The sequence below is a fragment of the Capra hircus genome, chromosome 4, assembly GCF_001704415.2.
Source record: "Capra hircus breed San Clemente chromosome 4, ASM170441v1, whole genome shotgun sequence".
In the NCBI taxonomy this organism is placed as follows: Eukaryota; Metazoa; Chordata; class Mammalia; order Artiodactyla; family Bovidae; genus Capra; species Capra hircus.
In genome coordinates this window covers 111,049,039-111,070,872 of record NC_030811.1, presented here as the reverse complement: position 1 = coordinate 111,070,872, position 21,834 = coordinate 111,049,039, and the positions used below count along the sequence as shown (strand labels likewise).

The window sequence follows — 21,834 nt, the reverse complement described above, 5'->3', positions numbered from 1 at the left end:
AGACCCCATGGACTATACAGTCCATGGAATTCTCCAGGCCAAAATACTGGAGTGGGTAGCCTTTCCCTTTTCCAGGGGATCTTCCCAACCCAGAGATCAAACCCAGGTCTCCTACATTGTAGGCAGCTTCTTTACCACCTGAGTCAAGGGAGAAGCCCATATTTATAGTAAATATAAACATTATTTTAAAAATTAATAATATATCCTTCATATATTCAACAGAACTATTTAAAAAACAATTATAGTACCTTGTACCTACATGTTCTAAATAATGGTATATTTAAATAGGAATCCAATCTTTTGATTATTTAAAAAATAATTATCTCCTAATAACTTACATTTTCTTACCTAAAAATAAATATATTCTTTGCATACATATATACAAAGAAAATATTCATGCCATCCTTTAAAATAAATATATTTAGAAACATTACCTCTCTAGGACTAGCAGTTCTTAACATAATGATGGTAAATAATAAACAAACGATATGCCAGAAAGATTATGATTTAGGGCATTTTGAAAGTGAGGTTCTGCAGGTGAAATATAATGTAATCAATTTAACATGTGTATACCATGTCTAATGGGAAAATAACAACATTTTGCTTACAAATAGCTACACTTATAAAATATAACATATGGGTAGGATCTGCTAAGATAGCTATTTACACAAAGTACACACAGAAACAGAGTTTTAAATGCAAATGAAGATATTTTTTCAGATGAAGGTGTTTACTCTATTTAAGCAAGCCTGTCATATTGACCATATAGACACCTTAGGTCTTGGTCAATCTAAGACAACTGACGACAAGCTGACTATTCTCATCTTTGACGGTTTGAAAATCTTAGAGCTTTTATAGTGCCATAAATTTACCTGTAGCTTACGGAGCACAGAGGTAATGATTATGTGGCAAGAAAACACTATTTCCCTTGGTTTCAATCACCTCTGTGTATACCCAATGACACCATTTCTACTTCCAGAAAAAGCAGATTCTTAATAACACTGTTATCATCCTCTGCCTGCTACTGCTATCTCACTCAAGTCCTGGAACAGAATATTATTCATAGGATGAAATGTTATAAGATTTTACTGAACCATCACTTGAATACTATATAAAGCTTTTTACTGTTGCCTAAATTTGGAATGCTACCAAAAGACAAACGTAATACACAGTTTAGAGAAAAGGCTCAGTGTTACGCCCATGGCATCACCACCAGTTCAATGAAGAAGAATTTGCAGATATTGATATAAAATGCTCTAAAATAGCAGAGGAAAAATTTCTTGAAATGACAAGGGGAATTTCTCTTTCATTTCCTTTAACAAACAGTGCAATAGGGAATAAAAAAGTAGTTATAAGATAAGAAACAGTTTATTTTGTATGAATAAAATAGTTTAAATAGAAAATGATAAGCAAATGACTCAAAAACAAGCCAATATCAAAGACTTCAAAAAGTCAAGTTCCAAGTGAATTACTGAAGCCAGTCCCCCTTCTGCATATGTCTCTGCATAGTCCTTATCTCCAATCACAAGCATATCTAATAGTATGGTAAAGTAACTGCTATAACAATGATTCTAAGTTATCATGAAATAACTACCATTGAAATATTTTCAGAAGTTATGTGATTACATAAATAAGACTTAAATGATGAAAATAAATATCAGGTTTACAGTGAAATTTCCTAATCTAAAATGCCTTTTTACATAAGCTTCGCTTGAGTTCAGTTCAGTTCAGTCGCTCAGTCATGTCTGACTCGTTGCAACCCCATAAATCGCAGCATGCCAGGCCTCCCTGTCCATCACCAACTCCCAGAGTGCATGCAAACCCATGTCCATAGAGTCGGTGATGCCATCCAACCATCTCATCCTCCGTCGTCCCCTTCTCCTCCTGCCCTCAATCTTTCCCAGCATCAGGGTCTTTTCCAAGAGTCAGCTCTTCGCATCAGGTGGCCAAACTATTGCAGTTTCAGCTTCAGCATCAGTCCTTCCAATGAACACCCAAGACTCATCTCCAACACCACAGTTCAAAAGCATCAATTCTTCGGCACTCAGCCTTCTTCACAGTCCAACTCTCACATCCATACATGACCACTGGAAAAGCCACAGCCTTGACTAGACGGACCTTTGTTAGCAAAGTAATATCTCTGCTTTTGAATATGCTATCTAGGTTGGTCATAACTTTCCTTCCAAGGAGTAAGCGTCTTTTAATTTCATGGCTACGGTCACCATCTGCAGTGATTTTGGAGCCTAAAAAAATAAAGTCAGCCATTGTTTCCACTGTTTCCCCATCTATTTGCCATTAAGTGATGAGACCGGATACTATGATTTTAGTTTTCTGAATGTTGAGCTTTATGCCAACTTTTTCACTCTCCTCTTTCACTTTCATCAAGAGGCTCTTTAGTTCTTCTTCACTTTCTGCCATCAGGATGGTGTCATCTGCATATCTGAGGTTATTAACATTTCTCCCGGCAATCTTGATTCCAGCTTGTGCTTCATCCAGCCCAGCATTTCTCATGATGCACTCTGCATATAAGTTAAGTAAGCAGGGTGACAATATACAGCCTTGATGTACTCCTTTTCCTATTTGGAACCAGTCTGTTGTTCCATATCCAGTTCTAATTGTGGCTTTGTGACCTGCATACAGATTTCTCAGAAGGTAGGTCAGATGGTCTGGTATTCCCATCACTTGAAGAATTTTCCAGTTTATTGTGATCCACACAGTCAAAGGCTTTGGCATAGTCAAGAAAGCAGAAATAGATGTTTTTCTGGAACTCTCTTGCTTTTTCGATGATCCAGTGGATGTTGGCAATTTGATCTCTGGTTCCTCTGCCTTTTCTAATACCAGCTTGAACATCTGGAAGTTCATGGTTCAAGTATTTCTGAAGCCTGGCTTGGAGAATTTTGAGCATTACTTTACTAGCGTGTGAGATGAGTGCAATTGTGTGGTAGTTTGAGCATTCTTTGGCATCGCCTTTCTTTGGGATTGGAATGAAAATGGACCTTTTCCAGTCCTGTGGCCACAGCTGAGTTTTCCAAATTTGCTGGCATATTGAGTGCAGCACTTTCACAGCATCATCTTTCAGGATCTGAAACAGCTCAACTGGAATTCCATCACCTCCACCAGACCAAGATGGTGGAATAGAAAAGTTCTGAAGTGTTCTAACAGGTATTCACGGTCCAATCCGCACTTCATCCTGGCCCCAAAAATGTTCTTATAACTAATTCAAATTTTCAAAATGAACCACTTGTTTCAGGTATTTTACTTCCTTTTAAAATTTGTATCTTTTTCATTTATATCTAATTAATTTTTAAATAGATAAAACAATCACAGTTACATTTTTTTTAAGTTGCAAAATGCCATATAGTGAAATGTCTCTGTTCTACTCCTATGCCCAGTTACATAGTTTCCCTTTTCCAAAGGCTTTAAGAAACTTTTTATGCATACAAAAGCACCACAACACATATTTGTGTAAATCTAGTTTTCACCTGCCCACATTTTTTTGAGGTATAACGGACATATGACATTATATTAGTTTTAGGTATACCGCATGATTCAGTATTTGTATATACTGCAAGTATTGTTAACATTCATCACCATACACAGTTAACACATTTTTTTTTGTTGTGATGACGAATTTTAAGATTCATCTCTCAGGAACTTTCAAATACGTAATACAGCTCTATCCTACATCCCATGACTTATTTTACAGTTCAAAGTTTCTATCTTTTGACCCCCTTTACCCATTTTGCCCATCTCCCAACTCCCTGCCTTTGGCAACCACCAGTCTGTTCTTATTTCTCTGAGCTTGTTTGCTTTTTCAAGATTCCACCATACACAAATGAGATCATATGGCCTTTATCTTTGTCTGACTTACTTCACTTAGCATAATGCCCTCAAGGTCCATCCATATTGTTGCAAATGGCAAGACTTCATTCTTTCTAATGGCCAAGTAATAATACTCCATTGTGTATGTGTGTATAACCTTTATATTCATGCCTACATACACAGGGATGACTCTCTGAGTACTGTGGCTTGCCTTTGTAAATATCTATCCTGTGCAAAAAGCTGCTCCATACGTAGGAATTCCCCAACAATTCTGTAAGAACATAACACACACACATATACACACACACATACACAAACTGTTTCTCTAGCCACCTGTCCATTGATGACACTTAAGTTGTTGATCTTGGCCACTGTAGGTAATGTTTCAATGAAAAGGGATGTGCGTGTATCTTTCTGTGTTAGTGTTTTTGTTTTCTTCCGTTAACTACCTGTTTCTACCCATTTTTACATGAATGATAGCATATTACGTATGGTTCAGTACCAAATATATCTTAGAGATCATTCTACACAAAAATATTCTTCATTCTTTTGTATGGCTGCAAGGTATTTCAATGTAAAAATGTACTACAATTAATATTAACTCCCTATTGGTAATCATTTTGTTTTCAACCCCCATCCTCTGCTATTATAAATGAAATTGTTCATGTAGCCTAGTACTGTTATTTTAGATATTATATATATAGTGTGACTGGTCAAAACCAGCTGAAAAGATAAAAATCTACCTTAGTTTCCATGTTGAGGAGATGAAGTCCTTTTATATTCACACCTACATACACAGGGATGACTTTATGATTACTGGGGCTTGCCTTTGTAAATATCTGTCCTGTGAAAAAAGCCGCTCCATATGTAGGAATTTCCCAACAATTCTGTAAGAACATGCGCTGTAGGTGATGCATTTCTTTACTGACACCTTCACTTGTACTAAGATTCTAAAAACAAAGTAAAATAAGGAGACATGAAAGGAGAATGTACCTGTAACAATCCAAACAGGTCAACTAAACAGTCTCTAAAATCAAGGCTAACCCAAAGAATAACATGTGTGACGTTATGCCAAGGGTACTTTTTCTTCTGAGATCTTCTATTTAAAAAGAAAAATCAAGGTCAAAAAATAACGCTTATTTATTACATTTTAAGTGCATAGATAAAGATAGTGTATTATTTCATATTTTAAAAAAATCTCTAGCACTTACCACAGTACCAGCATACAGATGGTCGTCAGTAAAAAATTCTATATTGTTAAAAATAAAGTATCTTGCTACTTTTTCTTTCAGATATGTGAACTATAACATTTTAATTTCAGGAATATAAATTTAATGTACCTATGTTTAATACATTAATAATACTAACAAAATTTCCACTAGGCTATCTCTTATTATTTCTATTTAACAGCTTACCTTGTATTCATGAAGTATTCGGTTTGTCCAGTGAGGTGCCTTACTTTTCAATTTGGTAATAGGTACAATAGATTTGAGATTTTCTTCACTGTAAGCAAATATGCCAACATTTTAAAAATAAATTATCTTTAGTAGTTAAAGTAATATACTCATTTAGGTATAAATGGTTTTAAATGATTTTTGACCTGAAAAATACTATCCTTAAAATATCAGAAAACTCAACATTTTAAGCAAGAAGTCATGATCCCAGCATTGCTCAGTCTAGAGAAATGTCTCTTCTGTCAGTAAGCACAAAATATTTTTGAATACTGAAAACTACAATAAACAAACTTCAGATGTGCTAAAACTTCAGTGTTTTCTCACAACATGAAACATGAACTCGTTTTTGGGTGGGATTCTGAAATACGTCTGCCTTATAACTTTTTTTTTTTTTAACTACGTATCTAAGTAAGGTTTTAGTGAACTTATTTAAACATACAGTAAAAAAAAGACAAGTATAAGGCATATCACACTATATTCAAATATAAGAAAAATAACCTTGGAGAGAATATAACTTAAAAGAATGCATTACTATAGGTTTTCTTCTCATTCCATGCCTTATATTATTTAATTCCAAACCACTGTCTAAATAGTTCTTAATAACAAATTTCTAAACTTCCTTGGTAAGCTGAATCTTGGGCATAGCACAAGACCATGAATTATATTAAATACTTACTTTAGGAAACCTTGCTTGTGTTTCTTACTCTCATAATTTCCATAAACTATCTGCAACAGTAGACTTGCCAACGTTATCAGTTTAGCATCAGGAGCTGTATAAAAGCCCTTCAGTAAATTATATCTGGCTTCATCAAAGAGAATAAGAATAGCTAGTGGGTCTTCAATCTTAAAGGAGAAAATATAGTATGGTTATTAGGCCACAATTTCCTATTATAAATGTACAACTTGTCACTAACATGAAAAAGCAAAAGCTATGTAACTGCATATAAATAAGCTGTTTTTGCTTTAGAGCAGAGGTTGACAAGTCTTTTCTATTAAAGACCAGACAGTATTATTTTAAGCTTTGTGAGTCATAAAGTCTCTAATAGGGTGACTCAACTCTTCTAGTTTAGCACAAAAGCAGCTGTAGACAATACATCTACAAATGTCAGAGTTCTACTAAAACTTTTTATACTGATTCTGAAATTTGAGTTTCATGAAATGTTCACATGACATGAAATATTAATTCTTCTGAATTTTTCAACCATTAATAGCTTACAGGATATACAAAAATAGGCAACAGTTCAGATATAGTAATAGGCCAGTTTGCTAACCTCTGATTCAAGTCCGGTGAAATTATCATCAGTTTATGGATATGAGTGTGAGTAATTTCTAGTACAATTTTACCTAAATTCTTTATATTCCTCAAACATCCTTCTATATTTTATGCTTCACACAACATAGTAGTGAATCACAAAGAAGATGAAAGGAAGTATTGTCAATTCCCAGAAGGATACATGAAGTTTGAAAAGAACTTAATCAGTTTTTATTTGATAAATAACATGAAAGGAGAGCATACTTTTTTTAAGTTTTAAAAACTAAAGTTTCCCTTTATCTGATAAGATTAAAAAAGACTGAAAAATGCTACCCTACAGAATACATTTATACCTGGAATAATATGATCACCAATTACAGAGATTCTAAATAAATACTTGAAAAATGACCCAAATTCCTTACAGTAAAAAGTTTTGTTGTCTTGCTAACTAAAATAGCACTCCACACAATATTTAAAAAATCGAAACAGAATTTCATGGAGGATAAAAGATAAGGGGATTGCTCTTGATTAAAAGAAGCAAAGAGGTAACAAATACAAAGCATGAAGGTTGACTAGCTTCTTCAGTTGAGCGTTTTAAGAGACTGAGAAACTGGGGGGGAAATCTGAATATGGGTCTGATATTAGATATTATTGTGGAAATATTATCATTAGGTTGATAGTGGTACTATAGTATGTATAGTACATCCTTGTTCTTAGAATATGATGTTAAAATATTTAAGGATGAAGTGCCGTGATGCCTGCAACTCAATTTTAAACGGTCTACAAAGAAAAGAGAGGAAAGGTGAAGCAAATATAGTAAAATGTTAACAATTAGTGAATTTAATGAATGGTATATGGTATAGATTTTATTACTTTTTCAACTTTTCTGTGGGTTTTTAATTTCTGAAGCTAAATGTCGGGAAAAAGTGAAAGAAAACATTTTTCTAGTAAAAACCGACTTAGTGAATTTGAAGAATTTGAGTAGAGAATAGTTATAATTCCTAATAGTGTATTCAGGGAGTATTAGTCAACAACTGTTCTTTTTAAATGAAAGTAGGCTCTTCTTATCCTAAAAGAATAATCCTAACCAAAAAAATGCAATTCTTCTACCTTTCAGATGGTAAAAACAGGCATTTCTCAATTACACAAGGAGTGAAAGAACGTAACCACTTTACCAGATGATGCTATTCTGATTCACTGTAAGTACTCTTTAAACTTTACTTCTTTTTCACTTGAACCTACTTTACCTAAGTTGTAGTATAAAATGCAATTAATTTAATGTCCAAGTACTATCATTATTATGACTCTTTCTCTACCAGTCAACTGTGAAAATATTATTTAAGTGGAGAAGGAAGACAGGCTGAGTATACTTAGATCACTTGCAGATTTCATAGCTCTATCACATTTTGCTTAACAAAAGTTGCCACTTTACCTATGTTTTAAGTGTAGAAGTTAGTGGCATTCATTTCATTCATAATGCTGTGAACCGTCACCACTGTTTTCACATTTCAACATCCAAACAGAAATTCTGTAACCAGTAAGTCCTCATTCTCTTTGCATCACACCTGTGGTAATCTCTAACATATTTTCTCTTTATGAATTTGCCTGTTCTAGATATTTAGAGGTAAGTAAAATCAAACAGTTTTCCCTTTTGTGTCTGGCTTATTTCACCTAACATATTTTCAAGGTCCATCCATGTTATGACATGTTTCAGCACTTCATTCCTTTTTATGGATGAATAAGAATCCATTGTATGTATAGACTGCAGTTTTCTTTATCCATTGATCTGTTGATGAACACAGCTCGTGTCCACCTTTTTGGTTATTATGAATATTGCTGATAAGAATGCTGGAATACAAATATTTGAGCTCTTGTTTTCTTTAGATATACACCTAGGAGTGGAATTGCTGGGTCAAATAGTAATTCTCTGTTTACTGTTTTTAAGAACTATTCAACTATTTCCACAGAGGCCACACCATTCTATATTACTATCTACAGCATACAAAGGTTCTATTTTCTCTATTTCCTCAACCATCAATATCTTCCTTTATAAATTATTATTATTACAACCATCCTAGTAGGTGTGGATTCTTAGTGTGTTTTTTTTTTTTCTTATTGTGTTTTGATTTGCATTTCCTTAATGCCTAATGATCTTGAATAACATCTCATGTGCTTGTTAGCCACTTGTGTATCTTTACTGGAGAAATGTTAAGTCCTTTACCCAATTTAATTGAGTTGTTTTTGTGTTGCTGAGTTGTAGGAGTTCGTTTTATATTCTGAGTAGTAAACATTCAACATTCAGAACACTAAGATCATGGCATCCAGTCCCATCACTTCATGGCAAGTAGATGGGGAAACAATGGAAACAGTGAGAGGCTTTATTTTGGGGGGCTACAAAATCAATGCAGTTGGTGACTGCAGCCATGAAATTAAAAGACACTTGTTCCTTGGAAGACAAGTTATGACCAACCTAGACAGCATATTAAAAAGCAGAGATATTACTTTACCAACAAAGGTCCATCTAGCCAAAGCTATGGTTTTTCCAGTAGTCATGTATGGATGTGAGAGTTGGACTATAAAGCAAGCTGAGCACCAAGACTTGATGCTTTTGAACTGTGGTGTTAGAGAAGACTCTTGCGAGTCCCTTGGACTGCAAGGAGATCCAACCAGTCCATCCTATAAAGGATATCAGTCCTGAATATTCACTAGAAAGACTGATGCTGAAGCTGAAACTCCAATACTTTGGCTACCTGATGTGAAGAGCTGACTCATTGGAAAAGACCCTGATTCTGGGAAAGACTGAAGGTGGGAGGAGAAGGGAATGACAGAGGATGAGATGGTTGGATGGCATCACCGACACTATGGACATGAATTTGAGTAAACTCCAGGAGCTGGTGATGGACAGGGAGGCCTGGAGTGCTGCAGTCCATGGGGTTGCAGAGTTGGACATGAATGAGCGACTGAACTGAACTAAACTGAAACACTTATCATATATATGATTTGCAAGGGTCTTCTTCTATTATCTAGCTTATCTTTTCTCTTTAATGATAATGTCCTTTGATTTACAAATGATTTTAATTTTGATGAAGTCCAATGTATCTATTTTTTCTTTTGTTACTCATGTTTTTGGTGTCATATCTAAAGCTCCATGGCCAAATCTAAGGTCATAAAGATTACACATATATTTTGTCCTAAGAATTTTATGGTTTTGGCTTTTATATTTAGGTTATTGAGACACTGAGTTAATTTTTGATGCGGTGTGAGATCAGAATCCAATTTGATACTTTTACATGTGAATTTCCAGTTGCCCTAGCATCATCTGTTGAAGAAACTACTCTTTCTTCATTGAATTCACTTGGCATCCTTGTGAAAAATTAGTTGTAATGGTATATGGAGTTATTTGGGGACTCTCAACTCTATTCCATTCCCAATTCTATCCTCATACCAGTACCAAATTGTTTGGATTAGTATAGCTTTGTACTAAGAAATTGGGAAATGTTAATCCCTTCACTTTATTCTTGTAGTTTTCAATGTATAAGTCTTGTATCTCTTTTATTAAATTTATTCCTAGGTATTTTATCCTTATAGAAGTTATTCCAAAGGATTTCTTAATTTCCTTTTTTGAGTGTCTGTGGCTGGTTATAGAAACAACTGATTTTCACGTGTTGAGCATGTACCCTACAACTCTGCTGAATCCATTTATTTTTTTATTTTTTATTTTTTTAAATCCATTTATTAGTTCTACCAGCTTTTGTGTAGATTCTTTGGAATTCCCTATATATAGGATCATTTCATTTTTTATCAACAGAGACAGTTTAACTTTTGCCTTTTCGATTTGGATGTCCCTTTTTTTTTCTTTCTTTACTTTTTGGTGCTGCTGGGGAGTGTGACCAACTACTTTCATTAGAACTTCTTGTTCTGTGTTAAACAGCAGTGGTGAAAGCATCCTTGTCTTGTTCCTGATCTTAGGAGGAAAAGTTTTCAGTCTTCCACCATCGAGTATGTTAACTGTGGGTTTTTTATAAATGCCACTTATAGGATTGAGGAAGCTCCCCTCCTAGTTTTCTGAGAGTCCTATCAAGAAAAGCTATTGGATTTTGTCAAATGTCTTTTTTACCTTAAGTTGGATAATATAAGATAGACAATATGAATAGTCAGACATAAAGTATTTACCAAGTTTGGACAAGGTCACTGAAATTTTCACATGTTGAAATGTGCTTAACCTTATGTATTTAGTATTTCCTTGAATAAAAGAATGAAGAAATGCATTGTATATTTTCTTCACCAAATTTATGAGATCTCAGAACTTTTCTTTTCCCCAATTTTCAAAGCTACCGCTGTATTTAGACTATCACCTAGTTTAACTTGTAATATATCCCTTAGATTTTTCCCTTGTTTGATCATCCTTCAGATGGCATTATTTCACTTCTAACATTTAGAGTAATTCAAATCCAGACATACTTATTTAGGACAGACTTTTTTTTTAATCATGTAAATTCCATTCTCATTTTTTATAGTTCTCTGTTGAATCTAAAAGAATAGCTACATACTGACTACTTTTTAATGTCCCCTCTGTAAATATAATCTTCTGTATCTAGAATTTTTTTTTTTTAGTTCTCTCTATTCTCTTTAGGGTGGAATCTTGATTTCTTTTGTATTTTAAGACAGTGGAGGTGGAAATGGAAAAACCAACCAGGGGCTTTGTAAGTAGACTGACTCAAACTCTACCACTTACAATAGGGATGTGAGGATTGAACAGAAAAACAGAAATGAACCCTCCTGTAAAGGAAGAGCACAATGTTTGCCTCTGGTGTGTAAAATAGGAACTCAGCAGATTCTGAACATAAATGACTACAAAAAAGATTTCTGAGCAAACCTTTTTCTCAACTTCCAAAGGAAGTCTCACATCTCTTCTTAGGAAAAGCTGTGGTGTTTCCCTTTGGGGATCCAAATTAGTCAATTCAGCAAGTATTTCTGGCCAGTCACGAACGTGTTGCAATGGTTTATGATAAGGCTTGAGTTGAAGGCCTGAAAAACATCTTTCCCTTAATAAATGATAATGTAGAATGAACTAATTACATCAACACAGAGAAACTTTTCATTAAATTCTGTACCTAAGTATTGAACACACACAAATTAAAGGTCTAAATTTAAATCAATATTGATTTTAATCAATATTATGCCCAATTTGAGGTTAACTGTTTTTTAAGAGTACAAGAATTATGAGAATAATTCTGGAAATGAATTAAAATTTATCAAATGAATTTAAGATCTTTAATTCCATGACAGCCTATTTAATTATGATAAAATCAGTAAAAATTTAGTGTTTAAAAATATACAGTTAAATCACTAGAAAACAAATCACAACCACCTCAATGAAATCCCTTATGTATTTGCAATTCTTTGTCTGAGAGACCAAATCTGTAGTGACATTAGGCTGAGTTTAAATAAAAAGAGTTGAACATGACTGAGAGACTGAACTGAACTGCAATAAAAAGATCTGATAGAAAACCAATATAAAGAAAAAGAATATCTGTATTATTCTGAGAGGAGGTGAGCACTGAAAATAAAGGCAAGTTGGATGCATTTAAACGGCATTCAAATGAAATTTAAACTGCATTTAAACAGCATTCAGATCAAATTTCACGGCCAAAGAAAAAATGTTTTGGCTTTTACCACTTCAAACATCGTATGGTGCTTCTCTGGTGACTCAGTAGTAAAGGATCCGCTTGCCAACGCAGGAGACATGGGTTTATGGCCGATCCGGGATCATCCCGGATGCTGGGGAGAAACTAGGCCCCTGCGCCACAACCCCGAGCCTTTGCTCCAGAGCCCACAGGGCACCACTACTGAGTCCACAGGGCGCCACTACTGAGCCCACAGGGCGCCACTACTGAGCCCACAGGGCGCCACTACTGAGCCCACACGGCGCCACTACTGAGCCCACAGGGCGCCACTACTGAGCCCACATGCCCTAGGGCCTGTGCTCCCGGACAACAGATGCCACTGTTCTTCTGCTGCACTGCAATCAGAAGCCCTCACGCCACAGCTAGAGAGTAGGCCCCACTTGTCACAACTAGAAAAACGTCCATGCAGCAGTGAAGAACAGCACAGCCAAAAATAAATCAATACAATTAGTAGAAAACACCCCAACATTGTATGAATAAAGAGGGGCCAGGAGCAAGCAGAGGCTTGGCAGTTTGAACATAATTTATGTAAAAGAGATTATATCATTTGAAAATTTGAAAGTCAATAATAATTGATGCTACACTTGCAGTTTACCAACTCACTCTCAGAAAGGAATAATGAGGTTTAGACATCAGAATAACAAGTTTCTTACTGAGGTTTTCTGAACAGATCCAAATAGTGAAATATTGCTGTGTTTCTTGAGAGAGACGCATTCCTTCCATTATCTGCTGCACTGTGGTATTGTTTCCATGCTTCAGTTCAACAGAGCGGTATGATCCATCCATTCTGTATATACGAACTTTTTCATACTAGGACAAAGAATGATAATAAATTATGCAACCTGGGTAGAAACTATACATCCCAGCCCCCAAAAATGCTTTAACTTCATCTGCTTTACTATAGATTTCTAATATGGAAAGTATCAGAAAAACTACTTTAAGTGAGAATCTTCTGGCAACATTTTATTTTTTCTATTTTTGCCTTGCTGCACAGCTTGCAATCTTTGTGGCCCAATAAGGGATCACACCTGTGCCCCCTGCACTGGAAGCTTAGAATCCTAACCACTTCTGGCAAATTTTTTAAAAATTTACTTCCATTATTTATATTTTTAAACATGAAATTTCTTCTGAATATTCCATGGTCAAATAAGTTTGAGAAACGAAGGCAAATGGTTTTTAAAAAAATATTCAACTTCAAAATCTTCTGAGAGGATACTTTAAAGCTATTAATGTACAATGTAAATACAATGAGGGATATAGACTCGGTTAACTAAATCTGGTGCTAGTTAACTACCTCATGAGTTTAGTGGGCCACAAATTACAATGTAGAAATGTGTACCAGCAATAATTTATCCCAAGAGGAATCTGTGATAAAGGACTTTGCAGATAAAAGTCATGAACAATGGACCTTGAGCCAGTTTCTTTCTTCCAGTTCAGAAAATCACAGAGAGAAATGATATTATCAATTCATTTTTATTGTTACAGGAAATAACTGATGCCTCTAAACAACTTCCAGGACAGTTCATTTTAGGGAAAAGTACCTAATTCCTTTTATTGTATACATCCAGATTTAAAGATTATATGAGAAATAAAAATGTGTTTTTAACTATACAATTAGAAAGTAAATTGCAATGAAGTTAATACAAGGGTGCCTGTACTGCTCATCTATTTCCTTGCTTTTGTCCTGTACTCAGGGAATAATGTTTTGACAAAACGTGTATGAATGTGTGAAATTTCCCTTTAAGACAGAGATCATGTATTTATTATATATTCTCACATCACTTTCAGCATTTCATGGTGGTAAATTTACAGAAATACTCAACAAGTACATATTATCTAGTTAATGGAAATGTCTGGAAAGGGTCAGACATATCGGTTATATCCTGTTGGTATAAAACTTTTATCCTTTATTAGTTGGTATATTTTATCCGGTTTGCAAGTTTTCAAACAATTTTTACATTGAAAACAGTATACTGTCACTATAACTTTGAGGCATAACAAAGTTTTTTCTAATTGTTAATTCTTCTCTATTTTAATGCCACTGCTAATTATTTTGTACATAAGTAGATGGAAAGGCCAAGCTGAATAGGCAAAATAAAAGACTAGTATCTCTTTTATTTTAACCCATTCACTAATCTTAAGGAGGAAAATGAATCTGAACTAGATAAGTAATTAAATTACTGAACAATGTATAATATGATTATTTACAAATATAACATATTGCTTAGAAGGCCTAGGGGCTTCCCTGGTGGCTCAGACAGTAAAGATAGCAGCGCAGGAGAACTGGGTTCAGTCACTGGGTTGGGAAGATGCCCTGGAGAAGGGAGTGGCTACGTGCTCCAGTATTCTTGTCTGGAGAATTCCATGGACAGAGGAGAGCCTGCCAGGCTCCATGGGGTTGCACAGAGTTGGACATGACTAAACGATGAACACTTTCACTTCACTTAGAAGGCCTAAGTAGAGAGAGATGCTTCAATGAACTGGTTACAATTTGTAATCAGCATATAAAGTATAGAGATTACATTGGGAATTAAGTTAATTTTAAATGACTAACCGATTTACTTATGCTAACTTATTTTGATATGCAAGAATAAATACCCAAATGTTAGAGATGATAGCAAATTTAGTATCTACGATATCTAAACATGAGGTTTTATAAAAGTAGTAAAGAAGCCATCGATACATTCATCCTTCCATTCTTACCACAGATCCTTAAAATTACTTATCAACTTAAATACGATGCTTGGCTCTAACTAATATTTATGAAGTTAATTCTTACTGGTTTGTTAATGGCTTCCTTCAACAATTTTGCAGCTTCTTCCCAATTATTTTGTTTGTTTTCTTCACAAATATTTAAAGGAGATCTTCCCTGTTGGTCTGTTATGTGCTAGGAATGTGAGAGAAGAATCAGAGGTTAAAGAAAAAAGGCATTACAAATATACAAGCAAGGGAAAATATCAGTCAATCAAAATTTCATTAAAAAGACTACCGGCAAGTGCTAAGCAGGTATTAGGCATACTTACTGCATGCTATACTTAAAGTGAACATGAACAGCCAAAGATGGGAGATGCAAAGCACTAATCACTGTGGCTGCTGTTTTTCAAAAATTCTGTTTATAGCAACAACAAAGGTCTTGTTAGAGCTATTATTTTTCCCTTAAAATCTGGTAATACAAATTCCAAAATATCTTTTTCCTTCTTTAAGATATTTTTTAGAAAACACTTTATATAAGGGCTTCCCTGATAGCTCAGTTGGTAAAGAATCTCCCTGCAATACAGGAGACACTTTGTATAAAATGAAAAGGAAGCTAAATTTTATGTACATTTGGGCGATACATGGTGGTGATGGTTGTAAAACAATGTAAATGTACTTAATGCCACTGATCTGTGCATCTAAAAATGGCAGAAATGGTATATTTTATGTGAGGTGTATTCTATTACAATTTAAATGCAACGTTCATACATATTATTTATTCTATATAGCAAGTTAAATTTGTTTTCATTTCTCAGCTGACCTCTCAAGTGTACAACTAAACATTTTAAGTGTCATTACTAGTTATTTACTGTTTGGATGTTAAAAAAAAAAAGCCTGGAAAATAACTTACTCTGTCAATTTCTGGATGGTTTAGGAGGATCTGTACTATTTCAGCATGTCCTCCTCCAGCAGCAAAATGAAGAGGAGAACTAAGTTGTCCATTTAAAAGGTTTGGATTGCACTTTCCTTTCTCTAACAATATGCGAGTGGCTTCAACTTTTCCATACCTACAAAAAAATAAAACACCTACAAAAGTCATATGAAGTGTTTGAAAAATCCCAATTTCAGACATCTCAAAGAAATCTAAGATTTTTCTATGGCAGAGAACAAGGAATGAAGACATTTATGTAAATATTTTCAGTGTTTATGGATTTAATTTAAATGTTTCTATTTCTGATCAACTGGAAGAAAATATAATCTCAAATATAAGATAGAGCAGAGGATACAGAATCACAATCATACAAAATATACAAAAATTATCAATTAGAGAGATAAAATTTTTAGTCAAAAATATTTTCAGGAGCAGAAAGTAACTCATAAATTTAATAATGCTTTTTAAAAATTTACAATAGGCCTAAGACCTAATTTACATGTAAATGTTGAAATGAGGCAATGTGAAAGATACAGATATGTTAAGATAAATGGTTTCTGCTTTGGCAAAGGCTTCTAATGTAATCAGAGGAAGACAAACATGTGAGATAAGTTATATCATGCTGTAAAATTTAAGTAACAGTTGAGGGTAACCATCAAAATATATATATTTGTCAAATCATATAATGATGCTTTAGAAAATGTTGGAAAAGGAAGATAAGATTTCAGTCTAAGAGAGTCATGAAAAGTATTCTGATAAAAGAACAATTTGAAAGCTGAAGAGAAGATGCTGAAGAGAAGTAAAATATTCTAGGTAGTGGGGAAAAAAAGTAAGCAAAGAGTACAAAGAACGTGCCAGACATAGTGAATTTACCATCTAGTTACAAAGACTTATATAAGGCTTCAATCTAACGCAATGGTGGAAAGGCAATTCATTTTTTCGGAAATAAATGGGTAAAAAGGGGAAGGAAATTTGCTCTCAGATATCATGCATTTGAGGGGCAAACAGCACATCTTTAGAACTAAACCAATTTACTGTCAACTTTCTTCCCTTTCACACGTGCTCTGGCTTTTCTCTGCCCTGAACCTGCCACTTGTATCCTGCCCTTCTCATTCACGTGACTGCTTACGTTCTTAGCTATTCTTGAGATGTCTTTTTCCCTCCTCCTGATTTTATTTCAGTTAAGTTCTGTTATTTCTCTGAAACAGTTCACCAGCTACCTCCTATATATTCCCACTATAATTTACCATTTTACTTTTACTTTTTTAATCTCATTAGCTACTTTCATCCTTGTATATATGCATTTCTGTCAGCCTGGATGCTCCTTGAAAGTTATATCTTTGCATTCTCCATTCTGCCTCATGCATTAAGAAAATGGGTGATTAAACTGTTCAGCTGGCAACTGAAAACACAAACTTGATACTCAAGAGGAAGGCAAAGGCTTAAGGTACCAGATACACAAATTCATCCAACTGAGCCTGTTAAAGCTGGGAGAATGGATGAAACCTTTCTAAGAGAGAAAGATGAACATCTCAGAACAATGAAATGTGTCTTGAAAAACATACTTTCAGGATAGGAAAAGATACTGAGGGGGACAATTCAAGAAGTAATAACAAAAATAATTAAAATAAAAAAACACTGTATGATTAAAAAGTTTTCAAGGTACTTCTTTATATAATTACTTAATATAATCTTCACAACAACTTATGAGGCAGGCAGAGATATTTCTAATGCACAGATGAAAATAATGAAGCTTGTACCAGTTAAGTAATTTGCCCAAGGTTTCATGGTTAACCAGTTAAAATCCAATTTTCTGACTCTTACTGTAACAGTTTCCATACTATTAATATAAAACATGCTTGGGTCACAGGATGAAGACCAGTATTTTAATAATAATAATGATAATTATTATCTTGCATTTGTACTGACCTTCTTTATAGCTCTATTACAGCTGCCCTTTCAACTGCCATTTGTTCTGCAAACAAAGGGGTGGTCAGCAGCATTAAATGCAGCAGAGCAGTGAAAGAGATTAAAAACTCAGAAAGGTTAAGAAGGTTCATGAAGACCGAAAAAGAGAAAGCAGTGAGTATGGTCCCGTTATCACTGAAGTCTGGCTGTGAAAGGAAGGAAAGAAACAGCACAGTTGCCAGAAGGGCCAGTAGGTTCAAATTAAGGTTCTTTTTCGAGTAGGGAGAGGATTCATGTATGTTTGAAGACAAAAGAAAAGAAAGTACAGAAAAGCAGAAAGTGCAGAGAAGTGTCTGACTCTTTGCGACCCCATGGACCGTAGCCCGCCAGACTCCTCTGTCCATGGGATTCTCCAGGCAAGAATACTGGAGTGGGTTGCCATTCCCTTCTCCAGAAGATCTTCCCAACCCAGGGACTGAACCAGGTGTCCCACAACGCAGGCAGATTCTTTACCTGTCTGAGCCACCTAGGGAAGTTCCTAGGTTTAGAATAGAGGACCAAAAGGTTGACAGGATGAATGAGATAAAGACAATCACAGCTCACTGCAGTGAAGGCCCAAATGAAATCAGACGGAATAATTTGTAGGGAGCCAAATCATCAGAGTTCTGAAACACTCTCTAGCGATGATGTGAAGCCTGGAAGTACTATCAGAGAGAGAAGACACTGATTTGAGAGAGGTGAGAAAATATGAGATGTCAGTGAGACATTTACTGAGTGGCTGAGAGGTTACCCATATGGGGAGAAAGCCAAATTAAATAGTTTTGGAAATGGTGATTCTGGTAAAGAGAAATTTTTAGGCACCTGTCATCAATACGGTAATTTTTAAAGCTTGGAATAATCCTAGGGGTGATTTCACTAAGTGATCCTCAAAGACTGATCCAGGAAACCAGGAAGATTGCTGAAAGCTTTTCAGCATATCCTCTAGGTAAAACATATTTCATAGTAATACTGAGATGTTATTTGCCCTTTTCACTATGATTTTCTCTTAAGTGTACAGCGGAGTTTTCTAGAAGCTCCCTGACATGCAAATTGCAACAAATTAAAGGCAAGATCAGATGTGAGAATCCAACTATTTTCTATAAGGTTGGACAGTAAAATGATGCAAGAATGTAAAACAATGCTACTTTTCTTATTAACATTTTTATTTTGGAAAATAAGATATATTTGGAAAACTCTGCTATTTATATTAATATGCTATTTTAAAATAATTAAATTCTTAAGACATTTTTCAGTTTTACTTCACATAAAGCTCTTTGGGATCTTGTAATTTTGAAGAATAAAAGGAGTTTTAACACAAAAGTTTGAGAACCACTGATCTAATAAAATCCCTCAGTTTAAAGATGCTGCTGCTGCTGCTAAGTCGCGTCAGTCGTGTCCGACTCTGTGCGACCCCACAGATGGCAGCCCACCAGGCTCCCCCGTCCCTGGGATTCTCCAAGAACACTGGAGTGGGTTGCCATTTCCTTCTCCAGTTTAAAGGTGAGAAGACAGAATAAGAGGGATAAAACAGCTTTTGTAAGCTTATAAAGACAGACCCCATCCCAGTCTCTTGATGAGATAGCCCAGTATTCCCCTTCTAATCCTAGTATTAATTAGTAAATAAGAGTACATTTCCAAGATAAAGTAATTTATGTTCTTTACTAAATAGTTTAATCAGTCTTCATTCAAGTTCACACCAATCAAATGATCTATCTTATTAAAAGTATTGCAAGGTGACCTATATTACTACTACTACTGGTGTATTAAACTTGGTTATTATTTCCAGCAAAATTTTATTTTATTGATGGATAAAACTCTTCCTCAGTGTATTGGAGTAATATCCAAATAAAAATAAAACAGATGAATGAATTTTAGATACAGACATTGAAATCTTTAAATTTTTATAATACTTTAATAACAGCCATTTTTTTGCGTGCTTATTACTGCCAGGTACCCTTCCAAGCATTTATTCACATTTTTTCCTCTAATCTTAAAAAAAGCACTAAAATTAAGCTCATCTTTTAGATAAAGAAATAGATCCTTAGAGACATTAACTAATTTGCTAAAGGCCATACTTTTAGGAACTAAAATATTCAGTAGGGACTGAAATGTAGGTACATTCCAAAGCACATTAAATACGATACCATACTTCTGTTTTTATGTAATACGTAGTTGAAAATATTACCACTCTCTTAATAGAGAAGGAAATGGGCCCTGCCACAGAAAGGGCAATAATACAGGCAAAGGTAATTTTGGGATTCCTAAGCTAAAATTCACTGGCTCTGTCTTTCTCAATTTGTGATGTTTGAACTATATTCTCTACTTCTTTTTGTTTAGCTCAAGGAAAAGCAAGTGATTTCTTCTGGTACTGTTGCTGCTACCAGTATTTACCAGTAATCTGAAAAAACAATTATAAGTTCAGTGAAAGAAGATTTAGGGTAACTCTTTTCAAATCTGGGTATAAAAATTTCCTATAATGGGAAAACAATTAAGGTTACATTTATAGAATAAAATAATGTATTTTTAAGGAAGCAGAAAAAAATTGAGCATATTTAGTAAAGGATATTTTTAAGGAAATAGAATATTGTCAATAGAGAAAAGATATATATTAAAAGCAACTATATTTAGCTGCTGCTGCTGCTGCTGCTAAGTCGCTTCAGTCATGTCTGACTGTGCGACCCCAGAGATGGCAGCCTACCAGGCTCTTCTGTCCCTGGGATTCTCCAGGCAAGAATACCGGAGTGGGTTGCCATCTCCTTCTCCAATGCGTGAGAGTGAAAAGTGAAAGTGAAGTTGCTCAGTCGTGTTCTACTTCGTGATCCCATGGACTGCAGCCCACCAGGCTCCTCCATCCGTGGGATTTTCCAAGCAAGAATACTCACAAATATTGAAATCAGAGAAATCAAAAGACTTTCAGTTGGACATGATCTAATTATTGTATTTTACATATAGATAAATAAACTAAGATGCAGAGAGGTGAAGTAAAGTAACTTGCTCAATGCCACGCAGCTGAAAAGCTGTGGACTTTAACAGGCAGTAAACAATGTAGGCACTTCTCAAATTAGCCAGAGAAGCTCATTTTAAACAGTAAATCAAAAGCAACTTTCCCATAAAATATAAGGTAAAACTAGAGGAAAACATAGGCAGAACACTCTTTGACATAAATCACAGCAAGATCCTCTATGACCCACCTCCCAGAGTAAGGGAAATAAAGCAAAAATTAACAAATGGGACCTAATTAAACTTAAAAGCTTTGGTACAACGAAGGAAACTATAAGCAAGGTGAAAAGACAGCCTTCAGAATGGGAGAAAATAATAGCAAATGAAACAAGTGACAAATAATTAATCTCAAAATATACAAGTAGCTCATGCAACTCAACACCGGAAAAATAAACAACCCAATCAAAAAATGGGCCAAAGAACTAAACAGACATTTCTCCAAAGAAGACATACAAATGGCTAACAAACATATGAAAAGATGCTCAACATCACTCATTATCAGAGAAATGCAAATCAAAACCACAATGAGGTACCATCTTACACTGGTCAGAATGGGTGCTAGCAAAAAGTCTACAAATGCTGGAGAGGCTGTGGAGGAAAGGGAACCCTCTTACACTGTTGGTGGGAATGCAAACTAGTACAGCCACTATGGAGAACAGTGTGGAGATTCCTTAAAAAACTGGCACTGTTTATAATAGCCAGGACATGGAAGCAACCTAGATGTCCATTGGCAGATGAATGGGTAAGAAAGCTGTGGTTCATATACACAATGGAGTATTACTCAGCCATTAAAAAGAATACATTTGAGTCAGTTCTAATGAGATGGATGAAACTGGAGCCTATTATACAGAGTGAAGTAAGTCAGAAAGAAAAACATCAATACAGTGGTGTATTAATGCATATATGGAATTTAGAAAGATGATAATGACAACTCTACATGCAAGACAGCAAAAGAGACACAGATATAAAGAACAGAGTTTTGGACTCTGTGGAAGAAGGCGAGGGTGGGATGATCTGAGAGAATAGCACTGAAACATGTATATTACC

General features: G+C 34.9%; 1 protein-coding gene and 1 long non-coding RNA gene across 4 annotated transcripts in view; one reads left to right on the top strand and one right to left on the bottom strand.

Moving 5' to 3' along the window:
- KRIT1 (KRIT1, ankyrin repeat containing) overlaps positions 1 to 21,834 on the bottom strand; it is a 39,926-nt gene that overhangs the window by 2,692 nt on the left and 15,400 nt on the right. For all 3 annotated transcript variants that reach the window (XM_005678908.3, XM_005678909.3, XM_013963122.2), the window contains exons 9-15: positions 15,820 to 15,976; positions 14,995 to 15,102; positions 12,869 to 13,025; positions 11,405 to 11,556; positions 5,953 to 6,119; positions 5,238 to 5,325; positions 4,566 to 4,772 (exon numbers count right to left, since the gene is read on the bottom strand). In XM_005678908.3, coding sequence (XP_005678965.1) covers positions 4,566 to 4,772; positions 5,238 to 5,325; positions 5,953 to 6,119; positions 11,405 to 11,556; positions 12,869 to 13,025; positions 14,995 to 15,102; positions 15,820 to 15,976 — 1,036 coding nt within the window. The remainder of the gene's footprint in view (positions 1 to 4,565; positions 4,773 to 5,237; positions 5,326 to 5,952; positions 6,120 to 11,404; positions 11,557 to 12,868; positions 13,026 to 14,994; positions 15,103 to 15,819; positions 15,977 to 21,834) is intronic.
- Positions 1 to 21,834, top strand: part of LOC106502010 — a 30,224-nt gene that overhangs the window by 6,861 nt on the left and 1,529 nt on the right. The window contains exon 2 of the long non-coding RNA XR_001917996.1: positions 7,646 to 7,727. This is a non-coding gene — a long non-coding RNA (uncharacterized LOC106502010). The remainder of the gene's footprint in view (positions 1 to 7,645; positions 7,728 to 21,834) is intronic.